Consider the following 18009-nt stretch of genomic DNA (forward strand, 5'->3'; position numbering starts at 1 on the left):
GGTTGGTACAACGGGACAGAAGGAGATTCTAAATGTGAGTGATATTTTCAAAGTCTCACTGAAACTTTAAAAAAAAACAACTCGTGATAACAGGAGTGTAGATACTTTAAGACCTGCTTTAAAAATGACTCCAGTGTTGAGTGGGAGTTGTCAGGCCGGGACGTGTGCAAGTCCTGGGGGAGTCTGGTGGTGTGAGCCGTGCACACGCCGTGCCATGCACACAACTCAGCTCAGCACGGCTCTGGCTCCCCGTCCCTTGCAGACCTTTATGAATGAACTTTGGGAGTTTTTTTATGAATGGGAGCCCCAGCCTTGAATGAATCCCAGAGTGACGCGATCTGATTGGCCCTGGAAGCCGTAGCCTCTCCCCCTTCTGCTCTGGGAGAGGGCCAAGCAGAGCTGTGATTGGCGGGCGTGTCCCAGCCCGGGGCTTCATTCACAAAGTCAATGAAACAAAGAAGCAAGAAAGCTGAGCCTGGGAAGGAGGAAATGCACCAATGGGAGGCTCCCCCCGGGCACACAACTGTCTGAGCCGCCAGGAAAGCGAGCCCTTTCCGTGGGAGCGGGACTGGGGAACAGGTGAGAGCCCGGCCCGGGGGACTGGGCAGGGTGCTGGGTGGCAGTTTCTATTGGGGAGAGAGGCATCACCCCGCCTCTTCGCACAAGTTTTGCCAGATGCAGCGCGAACGACGCCTCGTTGCACATCACACCCAGCACTGCAGCCGGGGAACAGGGAGGGGCGGTGGGGCCGCTGCTGGTAACCTGCCCCCAGGGTCGTTTTAGGAAGGGGCCCCGCTCCCGCAGCTAGGACAAGCCCCGGGGGTCGGGGATGGGGAGATGCCACGAGGCCCAGCCCGGGACCTGGTGGGCTAAAGCAGGTGCAGCCGAGACTCCCAGGGGCGCTCTCTCTTTGCCCGCCAGCCCTTGTGAAACAGGCTCCCTCTGCCCGCAGGTCGCTGCACTGAGCTGGCTGCTCCATGCCCACGAGGAGTTCACACGCCGACGGGAGGATGAAAGGGTACTTGGACCAGCAAGTGCCTTACACGTTCACACACGTGAGTAGAGCTGGAGCCCCCGGGCCGAGGCTGCAGGCAGCGCCCAGCGCCCAGCACCCAGCCCCGGGGAGAGGTGGCCCAGGGCCCAGTCCTGACATGACTTTCCCAAGCGGGTTTGTCCTTTTCTTCAGAAACCGCCCGGAAATGGGACCCTCAGCAGCCGAGCTCTGATGGGCGCCAGGAGACCCATGGACCCAGGCTTAGCTCCCCTTCAGGACTCGGAAGGTAAAGGCAGTAGCAGCACCCCAGGGGCAGTGGGGAGGGACAGGGCTCATGGGGGACAGTGGGAGGAGGTGGGGGGGAGGGACAGGGCTCATGGGTAGGGAGGAGGTAGGGATCAGACCCTCCCCTCCCTCTGCTTCACTTCCCCATTTCCCTGCAGTGTTTGTGTTTCTTTCCCATCCCACATCACCAACCCTGGAGCATCCTGCTGCCAGTCCAGCCCAGGTCAGCCTTCAGTAAAGGCACCTTTCACTTTTCTTGCAGACCTCTTCCAGGATCTGAGCCAGTTTCAGGAGACTTGGCTGACAGAAGGTAGGCACCCATTCCTCTCTTTTTGTCTGTCAATCATTTGTTTGTCTTTGGTGTTTGCTCTGTTCTTCCTTTACTTCGTTTGCCTAGTTCCAAACATTAAATATATTTTTCAGCCTGGCCAACCTCTAGTCTTGTGTAAATCAAGGATTATGAATCACACTATTGTGCTGGGTATTTGCTTATGAATGGAACTTGGCCCTTGGCCCATTTTCAGTGTCTGCTGGCAACTGCTGGGATTTTGTGTTAATTTGTCACTTATCTTTGTTAGTTGCCAAAACACTGATGATTTCTTTAATAAACAATGGAATGTTGCCTTCAGTTTTGGGAGCAAAATGCTCTTCTGCTAATTCAGAAAAGCCAGTGCTCTGAGGAGATTGTCTTGGAATTTCTTTGTGTCTCTAAACTGTGTATTTAGTTTTTATGTTTAAACTGTTTTGCCTTTTGACTTCAGCACTGAAGGGAAATTATCAAATCTCGATGAGCCTGATTAATTTAAATTGCAACTAATTCTAAGTGGTCTTTCGTATTTGCTTTAACTGCAAGGATACCAGTGGCCTGTCCTCTGAAAGAGTTAAAATGTTTGTTTAATTTACTTATTAGCTGAAGAAGTACTCATGTGTCTAAGAAAGCCCCTAGTATGTTGTTGGTATTTAACAAATATTTAATAATAATATCCTAAATACATATGGTAATCTGAGCAGCAATCTTTCCCTTAATTCTACCACAACAAGAAAATATACTCCTGCAAAAGCAGGGTTTTTAAAAACAAAAATTTGTCAATTGAATACAAAAAATTGGCTTTTATTTAAAAAAATGTTTTCTATTCAGTTAAAACCAAAGTGAGAAGACTTTTTGATCAGGCAATGTTCAGGAATGCGGACTTCATGGGCACAAAATATCATCTAGAGGCCAGACCAGGATTAGAATACCCATCCTGTTCATGCTACAAGGGAAAAAGAGGTGGATTTGCTTGAAGTCCATCTATGTAAATACCTTTCATACACTCAGATTATGAAAGAGGTTCTTTTAACTCTCAAAAACTGTAGAGGTGTTAGCAAAAGGACATCACGTCAGACTTGGGTTCTGGTGGAGTTTCCGTTCGGGGCCTTCTGCTCTCTGATAGTTGTTTTAAATTTGACACCATTAAAGTCAGAAGAGTTTGCACAGAATCTCTCGTGCAATGTTCCCGTAAATAATAGCATGCCCTGCAGTAAGTAATTTGTGAAATTACTAGAGGGGGAAAGAGAGGCCACATCAAGGTCTCAGTGCTATGGACAGAGATAAGATATTGTTAGATAGTAATGCAAATCACGACAAAATATAGTGAAGAAATTATGGCTCTCTGCCTGGGCATACGTTGGGTAAAAGTTGTGGAGAGCTGCCTAATGGTTAGAGTGCTGGACTGGAAGAAAGAACTCCTGGATTCTGTTTCCCAGCTTTTGTCATCGGCTTTCTGTATGACCTTGGACAAGCCACTTCACCTCTCTGATCTCCAATTTCCTGACTTGCAAATTCATAATAAATATTAATCCTTTGCACTTCTGTAGTAAGCTGCCATGCCAGGATCTCAAAGCACTTTACTGACAGTGATGAATGTATACATTCTCTGTGAAGAATGTATTGCAATTCCCCTTCTGAGGCATGGAGCATCTCGGAGACTTGCTCCAGGGCACACAGCGAGGAACAAAATCCAGGTCTCCTGATACTTGGTTGCACGGTATAACTGCAAGACCACACTCCCTCTCATGGGGGATAATACGGACCCACTTTACCCAGGCAATTTGCTATGTCATCTTTGGATGAAAATGCAGAGTTGTTATATTTGTTGAATATTTGGAGCTGGGAAAATGATATTTTTGGGGGAAGGAGTAGGTGGACTGGGGTAGACATTCTCCTTCCCCTGACAAGTATATATATACAGTATATATTAGGGAGCTAAGAGAAGACCATCCATGATAAGTCTGTGAAGCTGCCTGCACCGTACAAAACCCTATGGACTTTCCATTCCCACCACCTCTTTCTCTTTCATAAGATCCAACTTCCAGAGCAAAACTAAAGAAATCCTGAGCTTCCCAGTTATTTACAGACCATCTGCATTATAAGAAATGACCAACTATAACAAAAATAATTGTATTTATTTGTAAAAAAGTGAGATGCTGTTTCTGCGGACACAGTTCTCCTGGAAACTGCCAAACTTCTAGTATTTTAAATCTAGCTCACTGAGTCTAGTCAGAGTCCATTTGGAGCCTTAGTTGAGATTGTGCAGAGGCTTTAACAAACCAGGTTCCATTCCTTAGACCGTAAGTGTGTGGTGAACTGGCTCTTCAGCTAATCAGAGATGCTGTAAATTTGTAAGTGAAACAAACAAATTGCAGGCTGAGGATTTAAGTCCCAATTTCCCTGAGGAGAGCTCCCCTCTCGAGCAGGCTATTATTTGTTCACTGTACTTGCATTTGCTAACATGTTTGATAATCAGTTATTATCTAATGTCTGGGTATGTGGCTATCTGCTAGCATTTTTGTATCAGATTTAGACAATTCTAAGCTACAGACATATCTTTGAACAGTGCAAGGGAAAACTGAGAAATTTAAGAAATATGAATAATGTGAAAAAAGTGAAACTTTGAAATATTTTGTGTATTTCCTGCCTCCACCTCATGCAATTGAGAAATATAGCTTTGTGTTAAAGGCTCCTGCAATTACTTTTAAAATAAAAGACTGCAGGAAGGAAACAACTTGTAAATATAAAATCAGGAATTAGTTTGTGCCAAGCATCCAGCTATGCACAAAATAAAAAATTTAAGTATGTAACTTAACTTTGTTCTACAATTAGTTTCATTCAGGATGTTTTTATAGCAGCAAATAGGGCCCAATTTACACATTGCACTGGTATAAATCACCAATCTCTGTACATGTGCAAGTCTTTTTTAGCAGACACGGGAATCTTAGGCCTTATAGCCATAACTTTGATGCTCTTTTCCACATCACTTTCTGTCTGAATTGGAGCATGTTAGAATGAAATGTGACTCTAGCAGTAGGTAACTGTGGAACTAGTTTTGTGCCAAAGCTTTCATAAATGTGACTCAGGATTCAAAGATGCAAAGGCTTCCCTGGAGAAAAGTTTCTGTATTTTCCTTAGTTGTCTGTGCTGACTCCTCTGTTTTTAGAACAACCGGGGAAGTGGGGTGTGGGAAATATTCTTCCTTGTGTGACTCTGGTCTGAAAGTGTTGGTTGTAACCCAATGGAGACCGTAAGTGCTATGGGATAAGATCGGGCAAGTGTTGATGGATTCAGTTTAAATAACTAAAATAAGCCAGGAGAGAGGCTATGAGAAGCCTCTTTAGTTCGCTGCTCTCTTGGAAGCACGTCTGGTGGCTTAGGGGCAAAGAGGATGGAAGTAAATTTCTTGGACTATGTTTCAGTTATGTGAGATGGAGAACAAATTCGGAGAATTATGGTTCTCATGTAAGTGAGACTGACTGACAGCTCTGGCTTCAGGGCACAGGGCCTGTTGGTGCATCCTCCCACTGCCCTCCCCCAGCCCTATAGGGCAGTAGTCTTCAACCTTTCCAGACTCCTGTACCCCTTTCAGGAGTCTGATTTAGCTGGTGTACCCCCAAGTTCCACCTCACTTATAAACTACTTGCTTACAAAATCAGACATCAAAATACAAGTGTCACAGCACACTAGTACTGTACAATTGCTTACCGTCTCATTTTTACCATATGATTATAAAAAATCCATTGGAATATAAATATTCTACTTACATTTCAGTGTATGGTATATAGAACAGTATAAACACATCATTGTCTGTATGAAATTTTAGTTTGTACTGACTTCACTAGTGCTTTTTATTTAGCCTATTGTAAAACTAAGCAAATATCTAGATGTGTTGCTGCTCCCCTGGAAGACCTCTGCGTACCCACATGGATACACGTACTCCTGGCTGATTGCCACCGCTATCAGGCATTACACCTCAGAGTTGCATTCCAGCCATGCCCCTTCTGTTTGATTCCCCCACCTTAGAGCAGACACCATCCACTCTGTGGGGCTGAGATATGGACCATTGCCCTTTGGCAGCTGGTCATGATGCTCTATTAAAAATAACAGAATAGACACAGGCTCTCCGGGCAATAGACTGAGACCCCTAAACTCAGCTCATCTGTTGCTGAGACTGAATTTTAACCTACAGTCCCCTTGGTGCTATTTTCCAACTACCACCTAGAGCCTGGGTGCCCTCGTCAGTCACTTGCGATGACAGATTTCTCAAAGACTGTTGTTCACTCTTTGAATTCTGTAGGAATTTTCTTTTCTTGGCTCTTGGTTCCACTTAGAGCCATGCAGATTATTTCAAATGACAGTAATTTGAGTGTTTTACTGGCTCCAGTCTAGTCTGTTACTCAGGCCAGTACAGGGTTATTCCCTACAGTATCTTTCTGGGGTGCTTTGTCCAATCTAATTTTAAGTGCCTTGGGTGGCTGGGCTTCCACCGGTGGATGTAGCTGGCTGCCAGTCCTACTATCGTGTATTCAGGCAGCTGCTAGTCCTGCCTTGCCTCTGTCCTTTAAAGCGTATGGTCTCTAGCACACTTTCTGCAGTGCAGTTGAAAATGGTTTTGTCCATTCAGCACTAGCAGCTGAAGTGTTTTCAGCAGCAATTTGATAGAGGCTTTGGGGAACAAGCATTCACTGCCGGTACTCGTTTTCCTGCTGTGAGAAGGCCCAGGAAATGCTTGTAAGAAATAATAATAAAACACTAGCCAGGCCTGTGCCGTCTGGTCTGTATTGTCTCCATGACTATTTCATTTATGGCAACGGGCAGGTGCTTGGTCCTTTGGCAGATATCTTATGGACATGCCCTTTGCGATCTCTGCACGGCGCTAGTGACCTGACCGTGTGTAACGGCAGGTCTGTCTGAGCGAGGCTCGGGACTCTGTCCCTATTTGTGTGTTCCAGAGAGCAGAGCTGGCACATAGCTGAGAGGAGTGAGACGAGCGGGCAGTGTGTACACAATCGCTGGTTGCCACCCTGATTCCAGCTCTGTTCCTGGGAGACTGTCTTGGGCTCTGACTGAAATGTTTCCTGATATTCAGCCTACAACTTCCCCTGACCAGTCAAGTGAATCGCTTGGTTTTGGTTCTGTCCCCTGGGATCCCACCCTAGTTTTCCCACATCCTGTGCTCTTTAGAGACTTGCAGCTGTTTTTCATTCCCTCCTGCCCCCATCTACATTACTAACATTTTCCACTATTTCACCTCCACTGGTGGTGCCAGTGCAGAGAAGGGTCTCGATGCTGCCACTGTGGTCACGTAGACCTGCTCTGAGCAGGGTTGGCATCAAGGTGTTACCACACTAGCAGCTGCTGGAGTCCTGTCTATTCTGGAGCCCCAGGGGAGCTGCACCCTTGGGAGAAATAGCAGAAACAGCCATAGTTGCTATTTGTCCAAGCAATGCACATTTACCTCTCATCATTGCTTCTTGTGAATCAGCTCGAGTCATCTGTGCTGCATTTTTTAGTTCCCGTTGCTTTATTGGCATCATCCTGGCTGGAGCAAATGAAATAGTCACATGCTCTTGGAATGTTAAAAACAGGTTACAAAAAATTTGTACTAAAGGAAACTTTCCCTTCCTAAGCGGTGTCGACCAGAGAGCTGCTCGTGCACTTCCCCAAAATGGCTCCTGCTGGAGACACAATAAGTCCCCTCCTGCCCCCGTGTGTCATGGGGCAGTTAGGACGGTAGTTTTAAATTACACTAAACCACCTTTTTATGTCAGTGTTCCAGCAAAAATGTGCTCCCTGCTGTGCAACAAGAGTGACCTCCAGTGGCAATCCAGGCTGCTCCTAAGTAAGGTGTCCCTGTGCCTGTCCCCAGGGAGCACTGTCGGCTCTTCCTAGTTCAACTTGCGTCTATGGTCAGCGATACATATTTGTCACTGTGAGTCCCAACAGTCAGGATTCCGGGTGGGATCAACTCCCTTCCAGCAGGCTGGAACCTTCTGTGCCAGGATTCCAGCATAGCTTGTTACTTCGGGTTTTCTCAGCACTATCACTCTACTGCTGGAAACTCAGAGGAGCAGTTGGCTTCAGACAGTTTCTCTGTTCAGTCCCCTTTGAGTCACTTCCAGCTTTTCGTGGGACTTTATTTCCCCTCTCCAGAAGGGAGGAAGCTGTGCACTTCATTTTGGGGGCTGTTGAATGGTGGGGTTAGCAGCTAGTACCCCTGGGGTGTAGCTCTCAGTTTAGCAGCAGTAGAATCTGACACTGGTGGCTGCAGCTCTTGCTCAGCTCTGACAGGCCAGGTCCTTGCACTGTCTTCTCCACTTATCTGTGATACCAGGGAAATCCCTGTATGGTTTCACTCCCCTGCATGATTTTCATTAACCTTGAACTTTGGTTTGCAGAGTTAACTGGAAAAAAGAACAAAACAACTTGCCCCAAAACTATCAGTTTGCAAGTTTCCTAACTAGGTTTAAATGCGGACCCTAGATCTCTCCCGAGAACATAACTCTGCAACTAGACACTGTGCTGCATCTTATTGTTCCTTAACCTACAGAACCCGACGTCTCCAAGTCCCAGCTTCTTAACAATACAGATGCAAAACTTTGGGAATGAAACACTTTCAGCCCCTGAGTAAGAGCAGCGTTGTTCCAGCCCAGCCTGGCACAGCTTAGTGCGATTGTCTCCTTTGGCGTCACTGTCAGTTCCCCCCCCCCATTAGTTTCTGACAAGAATAGAGGTGGTGGCAGCATGAAGATCTCTTCAATCTCTTAATATGCAAGTGATAACGTAGCTGGTTGTTTAGACTCAAAATATTGCCTAAAAGTTAGAACTTCCTACAGATCATAAACTTCTCTTTTTACCTGTAATAAAATAAACTCCCTGCTCTAGCCAAGGTGAGAACACTAGCTGTTATTTTCTAGTTCCTTAAGAAACCAAGTGAGTTTTTCCTCTTCCTCCTGCAGCGCCAGCAAAGAGACGCTATTCTCTGGGCTGACTGACCTCACTGATGCTGTGAACAAAGTAATAGTAATAATATGTATTAGTATCTGTAAATTAGGCTCTGTGTCCTCACCGCCCCCTGTATGTGTAGGTGCTGTCTACATTACAAAGTGAAGCTATGCTGTAATCTGTTTTCAGGACTCATCTATATTAGAAATACCACCAAGACTTGCATCTGTCAGTGACGTTGTCTGTGGACCTGGCCATGATTAGAGAGCTCAGTTGCTCCTAGATCACAGTCCTGTGCGCTGTCCACTAGATCACTCCTACAGAGTACAGAAAATGAGCTATGTTCCTTTCAGCTCTGTTAAAAACACAAACGTGAGTCTTTTCACATAAAATCCATCTTTCCCAAGTGGACAAGGGCAAAAGCCAGTGAATACATCATGTTTCTCCCTTTGCTTGTAAAACCCAGTTCAAAGTTCTCATCACTTTTAGAAGCATCTTTTCAACAAGAAAAGCAAAGCTGTATTCAAAACAAACAAACCACTAGCAAGTGAGCAAATTTGATCTCTGCTGTCCAAATCTAGCATTTGAAATGCATGAAACAGAGCACATGTAAATGTCAAAAATTTCCATGTTGCTTATCTCTGCTAAGCAGAGAAATACATATTTTCACTAGGCAGAAGGAGTAGGGTTGCTATGTCTCTGTGCGTATGTGATATACATTTTTCCTGCATCATAGTGCCAGGATACAAAATGTATTTCAGGGGACTATCCCATGGAAATCAGAATGGACGTCGAGAGCAGCTCTTCTGACTCATGTTGTGGTATCCCCTTTACAAGCCCGGTCTTAAATACTCACAGTGAGATTGCAAGTCTCGATTTCAGAACTGTGCAGTCCTTCTTATCGGCGTTTAGCCTCATTTAGACTAAAGTTCAGCACCTACTCCTACAGCTTCTTGCGAAGTCTCCCTTATTTCTATTTTAAAAGTTTCTATACGATTTTGATCATCTCATTTTAAACCTCAACAGATGAGCTGCTGCAGTCTGGCTCTCATTTTCCTTACAGATTGTTCAGATTTATATTTATATGCATATGGATATTTTTTTCTTCTGTGGTCTAACTAGAACATCTCACCATATTCAGTTGCTTGGTTCCTTAATTTGTTTCATACAGAAATGCTTAAAGGGATACTGTCAACTTGAATTCGGTCTCGGATTTAATTTTTATTTTCTTTTTTTTTAAATGTGAGACTAAAATAAATGTTTCCACCATTTAAAAAAAATCGAGACAAACAGTTTTTTTGAAAAGGCTCAAATCCCGAGCAATGCGGTGCTATAAACCTGACAATGAAACTAGATATAAACAAAAGATGAACCAGTGGCTAAATCCACATAAATTGCATCCACAAAAATTCTTTTAAAGGGTAACATTAAAATCTATTAATCTCTTCTTTGGCCCCATGCTATTTAATATATTTATCAGTGACCTGGATAAAAACCCCAAAGTCATCACCAATAAAGTTTGCAGATTACAGAAAAATTGGAGGAGTGGTAAACAATGTAGAGGACAGATCTCTGATTCAGAGCAATCAGGATCACTTGGTAAACTGGGCACAAGCAAACGATGCATTTTAATGTTTTGTTTCTAAAAGATTTGCTCTAGGAATTATTCTGGGACAGTTCTATGACCTGTGCTATATAGGTCAGACGACACGATCACAAGGGTCCCTTCTGGATTTAGAATCTATCTAAAGAGTCTCCTAACCCAGCTAAGAGAAAAACAGAAAGTGAGTAAAGAGCATAATATTCCATGGGATTGAGTGTTCCTAGTAACCTAGGGAAAGAAATGTACCTGCTTGAAATGTGTTTTCAAGTTGACCGAGTCGCTCTAACATTCTGGGGCCTAATTGTCTCATCAGCAGGATCAGTCACTGGGAATTATGTATGTTCTATTGACAGGATAATGGGGGGCAGCTCCATGTCCCTCTAGTTCTAACCTCTTCTTCCATTACTGGAGCTTTAGCTGATGGATAGAGCTCTGTGTCTGTCACAGAGGTCACAGATTCCATGACTTTCTGCGACCTCCATGACTTCTGTAGCCACCAGTGTGGCTGACTGTGTGCTCAGGCGGCCCTGGGGACAGCCACACTGGCCGCTGCTCGAGTGGATCTGCAGCCAACCACTCGGGCGGCCCGACAGCCAGCCGCATCAGTCACTGCTGGAGCAGTCCCAGGGCCAGCCAAACCGGCCGCTGTTCGGGCAGCCCCTGGGGGCAGCCAGAGCAGCGGCAGTTGGGTGGCCCCAGGGGCAGCCGGAAAAAGCAGCCACTGCTCAGTGGCCCCTGGCAGCTGGTGCCGCTGGCTCCCCCCACACCAGCAGAGCAGCAGCCTGCCCTTTGCCCCCCACAGCAGTGGCCCCCCAGCTAAGATTTATTCAGGGATATTTATAGCACAAGTCATGGACAGGTCACGGGCCGTGAATTTTTATTTATTGCCTGTGACCCGTCCATGACTTTTACTAAAAATACCCCTGACTAAATCATAGAATCATAGAATCATAGAATTCAAGATCAGAAGGGACCATTATGATCATCTAGTCTGACCTCCTGCAAGATGCAGGCCTCATATGCCGATCCACCCACTCCTTAAGCAAGCGACCCCTGCCCCATCGTAGCCTTACTGATGGAGCTAGCAGTGATAGATCTCGGATGGGGCTTCTGGCTGCTCTAAAACCTTGCAGTGAAACTTGCTGTAGGGTGCCGGTTCTCAGGCCTGTCACAGAGCTTCGTTAACAGCAAAGGGTTCTTGCTTCTTGCCCCACTCATGTTTGTGTGCTCTGTATGTGTGTGTTCGTTTGCTCTGAAGACTGTCCAAAGGCCTGGTACTGATGATGTGTCAGTGCAGCGGAACTGGACAATCAGGGACTATGGATCCTAACCCTTGTCTTATGGCTTTGCTGTGGGAACATAAGGAAACCCCTTCGAGCTGCGTGGCAGCTGAGGCCCCCTTTGAAGCCTGGTGCCAGCCTCATGGAATCTGTGGCGGGTTCTGTTTGGGATGCTCTGACCTCTGGGGTGGCTAATATGTGCTTCAGCCACTGCTTGTACTTTACCTAACCGCCTGTATCCTTCCAATCAGCATCCCAGATCGTTGTGTGTGACTCCTTAGGAGGCAAAGCATCTCTGGATTCTGAACAAACGAGTCTGGTTTCTAGCCTTCAGGTCTCACTCTAGATTTCTAAGGAGGAAACTGCAGCTGTGCTTAGCCTTATCCTGTTAAATTTGCATGAGTGATCTGATGGAAACAAGCATTCAGAAAAAAGGAGTATCTTTTATGCTGTGATAAACCTGCCTTGATTTGCCTACTTTTTTTTTTTTTAGCAGTTTGTTCTGAACCCAAAATGTGGACTTTTGCCTCCAATGAAGAAAGACATGGAAATCACCCCACCTTCCCTCCCTACACATTCACCCACGCCTAACCACTGGGACATTCTTGATTGCTAGAGAATTTGTCGACACTTACAAGCTTACAGCAGCACGGCTGTATATTGTAAGATCTCTCGTGTAGCTGCTCCCGCAAATCACCCCCAACAAGCGGCGGTAGCTATGTTGGCAGGAGATCGTCTCCTACCGACATAGTGCTATGCACACGAGCACTTATGCTAACAAAACGTATGTCGCTCGGGGGGGTGTTTTTTTCACACCCTGAGTGACAAAAGTTTTGACGACATAAGCGTTAGGGTAGACATGGCCTAATACTTGACAGTGTCTCTACAAAACTTAGCTGATGCTTGTGTTGATTCACAGCATTAGTTCAAGCCAGCTCTTTGAACCCGGTGAAATGGAAAAAGTCTCAAAATTCAGTGACAAGCTACACAAGTGTTGCCAAAGTGTAAAGGTGACGGGAGAGATCACGTGTCTCTCAGAGGTCTGTACAGCCCATGCACCTGCCCAAGACAAGGCCTCACAGTGTATCCGAGCCTTAATCCCCTGGGTCCAGGGTCCTTGAGACTTAGACACTGGGGGGGAGGGGTGTCATTCTCGTAGCTGAAGTCGACGTATCTTAGATCGACTTAGAATCACTTACTTCACGTCCTCGCGGTGCTGGATCAACGGCCACGGCTCCCCTGTCAACTTTGCTTCCGCCTCTTGCTGAGCTGGAGTTCAGCAGTAGATGGGAGAGTGATCGGGGATCAATTTATCGTGTCTACACTACACGCGATAAATCGATCCCCAATAGATCAATTGCTACCCACCGATCTGGTGGGTAGTGTAGACGTACCCTAAGTGATGCATGGCTTGCCAGAGCTCTGCTAGAGGGCAACATGCATGTCTCAGCAGAGCTCCAGGGAACCAGACTTGGAAACATGCTGCATTGGCTCACAGGGAGCGCCTTTGTGGGGACTTGTGACATGTTTATAACTTGTTGACTGTCCTCCTGACCTCCTCATTACTGACATTTTTCTTTAACATTTTGCATGTTGTACCAGCATGGTGCAGCCCTATGGGGGCAATAGCAGTGGGGCAGCCCAATACAGATGAGGTGCCAGTGTGTCTAGACTTGTTCAGACAAACTGGGAAGGCAAGCAAGAAAATGCAGGTGACTAGAAGGATAATTAGATCGTCCTGCTTTGGCGGAAAAGCAATAGCTCTGGAGGCTTTTCATTTGAAAATTGAAGGCGTATTCTTCTGTGTGAGAAGGTAGGGTAGAAAGGTAAACTTGGCAGGGGAGGTGTTTGCACAGAATTGAATGGAGATGTGCAGGTATTTGGAGGAAGTTGGTTGGGTGTGGCCACTGCAACTCCAGGTATGTTGCTTAGGGCTGAAATCTCTGCACAATGTAAGCTCAGACTGGCTGGGAAAGAGTTAGTTGTGTATTGGTACAAGGGCCAGTTTCTGAGCAACAAATGCTATGCTGAAACCAGGATTCTCTTCCTATTTTGATTGCCTCGGTCTCTTTGCTGTTCTTAGTAGAAGTTTGTCTTCTCATCCAGAAATTAAGGGTGTCCTAGAATAAATACAGCTAGATGTTGTTGCTTTTGAAGACAAAGCTGGGTTGGTACCTTTATTTTTTATATTTTTGTCCCATTTTATAGGGAGACGATTATGAGAGAAGAACTTCAACAAAACTACATCCTAGGTTGAGGGCCATGTCGGGCCAGCCTAACTTCAACACTTGGAAAGACACTGAACAAATCAATCAGTTTGTTAGCATCTAGAGGATAACAGGGTTATAAGGAATAGCCAGCATGTATTTGTCAAGAACAAATCATATCAAACCAACCTAATTTCCTTTGTGATGGCTACTGTGGATGAGGGGAAGCTGTAGACATGATATCTCTTGATTTAATTAAGGCTTTTGACACAGTCCCACGTGACATTCTCAGAAGCAAACTAGGGAAATGTGGTCTAGAGGAAATTACTATAAGGTGGGTGCAAAGCTGGTTGAATGAACGTATTCAAAGAGTAGTTATCTATGGTTTACTGTCAAACTGGGAAGACGTATCTAGTGTGGTCACGTAGGCGTCTGTCTTGGGTCCAGTACTAATCAATATTTTCATTAATGACTTGGATAATGGAGTGAGAGTATACTTATAAAATTTGCAAATGACTCCAAGCTGGGAGGGGTTGCAAGCACTTTGGAGGACAGGATTAGAATTCAAAATGACCTTGATAAACTGGAGAACTTGTCTGAAATCAATAAGATGAAATTCAGTAAAGTCAGTGCAAAGTAGTACACTTAGGAAGAAAAAATTAAATGCACAACTACAAAATGGGGGCTAACTGGCTAGGTGATAGTACTGCTGAAAAGAGTCTGGGGTTATAGTGGATCACAAATTGAATATGGATCAATGTGATGTAATTGCAAAAGAGGCTAATATCATTCTGGGGTGAATTAACAGAAGCGTCATAGGTAAGACATGGGAGGTAATTGTCCTGCTCTACTTGGCACTGGTGAGGCCTCAGCTGGTGTCCTGGGTCCAGTTCTGGGCTCCACATTTCAAGAAGGATGTGGATAAAAAGTGGAGAGCATCCAGAGGCAAACAACAAAAATGATAAAAGGTTTAGAAAACCTAAGCTGTGAGGAGCGGTTAAAAAAACTGGGCAAAGAAGACTGAGGGGTGACCTGGTAAGTCCTCAGATACGTTAAGGGCTGTTATAAAGAGGATGGTGATCAATTATTCTCCATATCCTCTGAAAGTAGGACAAGAAGTAATCCGCTGAAACTTGCAACAAGGGAGATTTAGGTTAAATATTAGGAAAAAATTTCTAACTATGGCTAGTTAAGCAATGGAATAGGCTTCCAAGGGAGATTGTGGAATCCCCGTCATTGAAGGTTTTTAAGAACAGGGCCCTGGACTGGATGACCTCTCATGCTCCTTTTAGCTTTACATTTCTATTCTCAAATAGCTACAAAAGAAGGAAAATGGGCACAAATAACCTGGGAGGAGGGTGTGTCTACAGACTCATTATAATTGGAAAATCTGACTGAATTGCTCCTTCTCTGAATGTTTGAGGGGAATGTTCATTAAAGCTCTTCCTAGCAAAAAAGAAAAGCGGAACAAGAGCAAATCCCTATCTGGCTATTCCCTGAAACTGAAAAAACTTATAACTGGAGGGTGCCTATCTATGATATCAGTAGAACAGGAATGGCTGAGTAAACTTCAATTCCTGTGCTGAAGCCATGGGCTGTAGCACTGTGGTGACTATTAATATAAAGTTTGTAGGCTGGAATACCCTGTCCAGGGCCTGCCCATAGAATCTGCTGTGTCAGCTCTCCTAGTTAAGTGGTGTAGTCCTTGTTCCTTTACTATATATGTTTTACTCTGTTTTATTATTATTATTTATATTGTGATAGTGCCTAGGCAACTCAGTCATGGAGCAGGGCCCCTGGTTCAATCCCAGAACAAAGGGACTGTCCCTGCCCCCAAAAGCTCACAGTTTTATGACCAGAAACAGGTAGGTAGGCGGGGAGCACAAGATGACAGTGAGTCACCGGGAGTCAGCATGATAGGCAGCTGCCAAGCACACCAGCTGCCTCACCATTGTCAAGCTTTTCACAGGCCTCCTGGCGCAGGAGAATTCTAGGATTGAAGCCTGTTTAATTGAATGTATGTGTTAGCTGGGAGAAAAGTTGAAACAATAAAGCCTGAGATGGGTGGTTAAGATTCTGACCACTCTACAAGCTTGTAACCAGTTAGTGGCTCCAGAAATGATTTGTGACCATATGCACAACATGGTTAAAGCTTCCTTACAAACCAAAGTGGTGACAGTGTTTTGTCCCTGCCAGAGCCCTAGTCTGGTGCACAGATGGCTCTCTGCAACCAGTTCATCACGCAGCGGACAGGACGCCCTCCGTATATTGGTGGAACCAGTTTGGCTGGGCCTGCTTACTCCCAGCTGCCTGTCTAGTAGGTTTCCCCAGGGTGCATTGTTCTGTATGTCCGCTGGGCACTATATCCGCTACAAAGCTCGGGTTTTCCCAGCATGCACTGCTACAAACATGGTCATGATGCAGAAAATTTGCTGTGTGCAGACACAAAGTGTTTATGCTTTAAAGAGACTCAAAGAATTCTTATCAGAAGAAAGCAAAGAGCCATCCCTGGAAAGGATTCTTCATTTGTTCTAGTGTCTCTGGAGTAGAGGCTGTGGGGATCTCGGCACATGAGGTTTTACAGCTTTCTCCAAAGTCTAAGCTTTCATTTAAAATAATAATAATAATTAATAATTATAGCCCTTTGGGCTGTGGAGAGAAATGAGAGTGTAAACTGCCTGGCTGTTGGCTTGTCATCCCTGCAGACAAGCAAGTGTGGCTTGATGAGGCATTAATTGTTGAAGCCTTGTTATTATTATTGAGTTGCTAACGCTGTTAACCATTTCACTGCTCTTCCATGCTCCCACAAGATGGGATGGTCCATGGGCAATGAGGCTGCAGATATTCAAACACCTTTATCAGACAGTTTCTGGATTATTCAAAAACCACTGAGGCAATTGCTATTGTCATTAAGATGAGTGCTGTCTACAGTATCTTCAGCAGGAAGTGCAGGCCTCCTGGGGTGTGACTGTGAGCTGTTTAGTGTTGTCTTTGTGAGGCGAGAGATCAGGTGTTTGGCAGGTCATATAAGATGCCAATATGCTACAATTTTCTCCTAAGTTTCCCACTTGAGAGAGCATGCATACACAGGGGAGGATTTCTCTCCCACACATACATACAGAGCTTAAATGCTTTCTCGGAAATGTTCTGTCTCCTGTTAGTAACTTATGAACTCCAGCCTTCCCCACCAGTGCCAAGCAATCTGCTTTTTCTGGCGCTATTGCTTTGCAAAGGCTACGTCTGTGCAGAGACATAGATGTTTCTTACTTGTCTCAGGACAAGGGGGTTGGACTAGATGACCTCCTCAGGTCCCTTCCAACCCTGATATTCTATGATCATGGTGATGCAATGCCCCAAACACGCTCCAGCCGGGAATTTGTGGATCTTATTGGTCTGTGGGAAGAAGAGTCTGTGCAGGGACATAGCTCCTGTCCAGCTGAAGAAATGTAGACATCTACGAAAAGCTTGTGCAGGGCCTGGGAGAGAAGGGCTACACCAGGGACATGCAACAGTGCCGCGTGAAAATCAAAGAACTTAGGCAGGCTACCAGAAGACAAGGGAGGTGAACAGTCATTCTGGTTCTGCACCACCGACATGTCACTTCTACAGTGAGCTGCATGTGATTCTCAGCAGTGACCCCTACCACTGCTGCCAAACGCAGTGTCTGAGTCTGAGTCCTGGGCCACTTCAGGCAACACTAAGGAGGACATTCTGGATGAGGAAGAGGAGGAGGAGGAGAATGTGGGACAGGCAAGTGGTGGATCCATTCTCCCCAAGAGCCAGGAGCTATTTTTAACCCTGTAGCCCAGCAAGTCGCAGGACACCTTGGTGGCCAAGCATGATGCTGGGGAAGGCACCTCTGGTGAGTATGCAATTCCAACCAAACTGTAGGGGTTACATGCTCTTATGCTTTATGTTTAAGATGAAGAAAAAGTGAGGTGCAGTGGGAATCTGCTTCCCAGTGCAGAGGGTGAACCCCAGAAAAGTCTGTTTATGTGCACAGGGACAGTCTGGGAATCCTCCATGGAGACCTCCAGGAAACTTTCATGGAGGTACTCTGCAATCCTTTGCAAGTTTCTGGGAAGGAGTGCCTTATTTCTTCCACCACAGTAGGACACTTTCCCATGCCACTCCAGTATTAACTCTGCTGGCTTCATTGCAGTACACATCATAGCAGCATAAGGACCAGTTCTCTACCCAGACGTTTGCAGCATCTGCTCCTTTGCCACCTCTGTCATCCTCAGGAGAGTGATGTCACATAGGGTCACCTTGGGAGACTGTGGAAGTTTTCATTACAAGTGCTTGGACCACAAACAATAGAGCATGTGATCTACTACCCGCGGTGATTTATGAGTCCCTCAACCACAGTTTCCCTAACATGC

General features: G+C 45.5%; 1 protein-coding gene across 7 annotated transcripts in view; it reads left to right on the forward strand.

Moving 5' to 3' along the window:
- Positions 1–449: 449 nt before the first annotated feature.
- ETV4 (ETS variant transcription factor 4) overlaps positions 450–18009 on the forward strand; it is a 44224-nt gene continuing 26664 nt past the window's right edge. For all 7 annotated transcript variants that reach the window (XM_044999839.1, XM_044999840.1, XM_044999843.1 and 4 more), the window contains exons 1-4: positions 450–579; positions 953–1055; positions 1187–1280; positions 1542–1589. In XM_044999839.1, coding sequence (XP_044855774.1) covers positions 978–1055; positions 1187–1280; positions 1542–1589 — 220 coding nt within the window. In that variant the 5' untranslated portion in view covers positions 450–579; positions 953–977. The remainder of the gene's footprint in view (positions 580–952; positions 1056–1186; positions 1281–1541; positions 1590–18009) is intronic.

The sequence above is a fragment of the Mauremys mutica genome, chromosome 25 (assembly GCF_020497125.1).
Source record: "Mauremys mutica isolate MM-2020 ecotype Southern chromosome 25, ASM2049712v1, whole genome shotgun sequence".
NCBI lineage: Eukaryota > Metazoa > Chordata > Testudines > Geoemydidae > Mauremys > Mauremys mutica.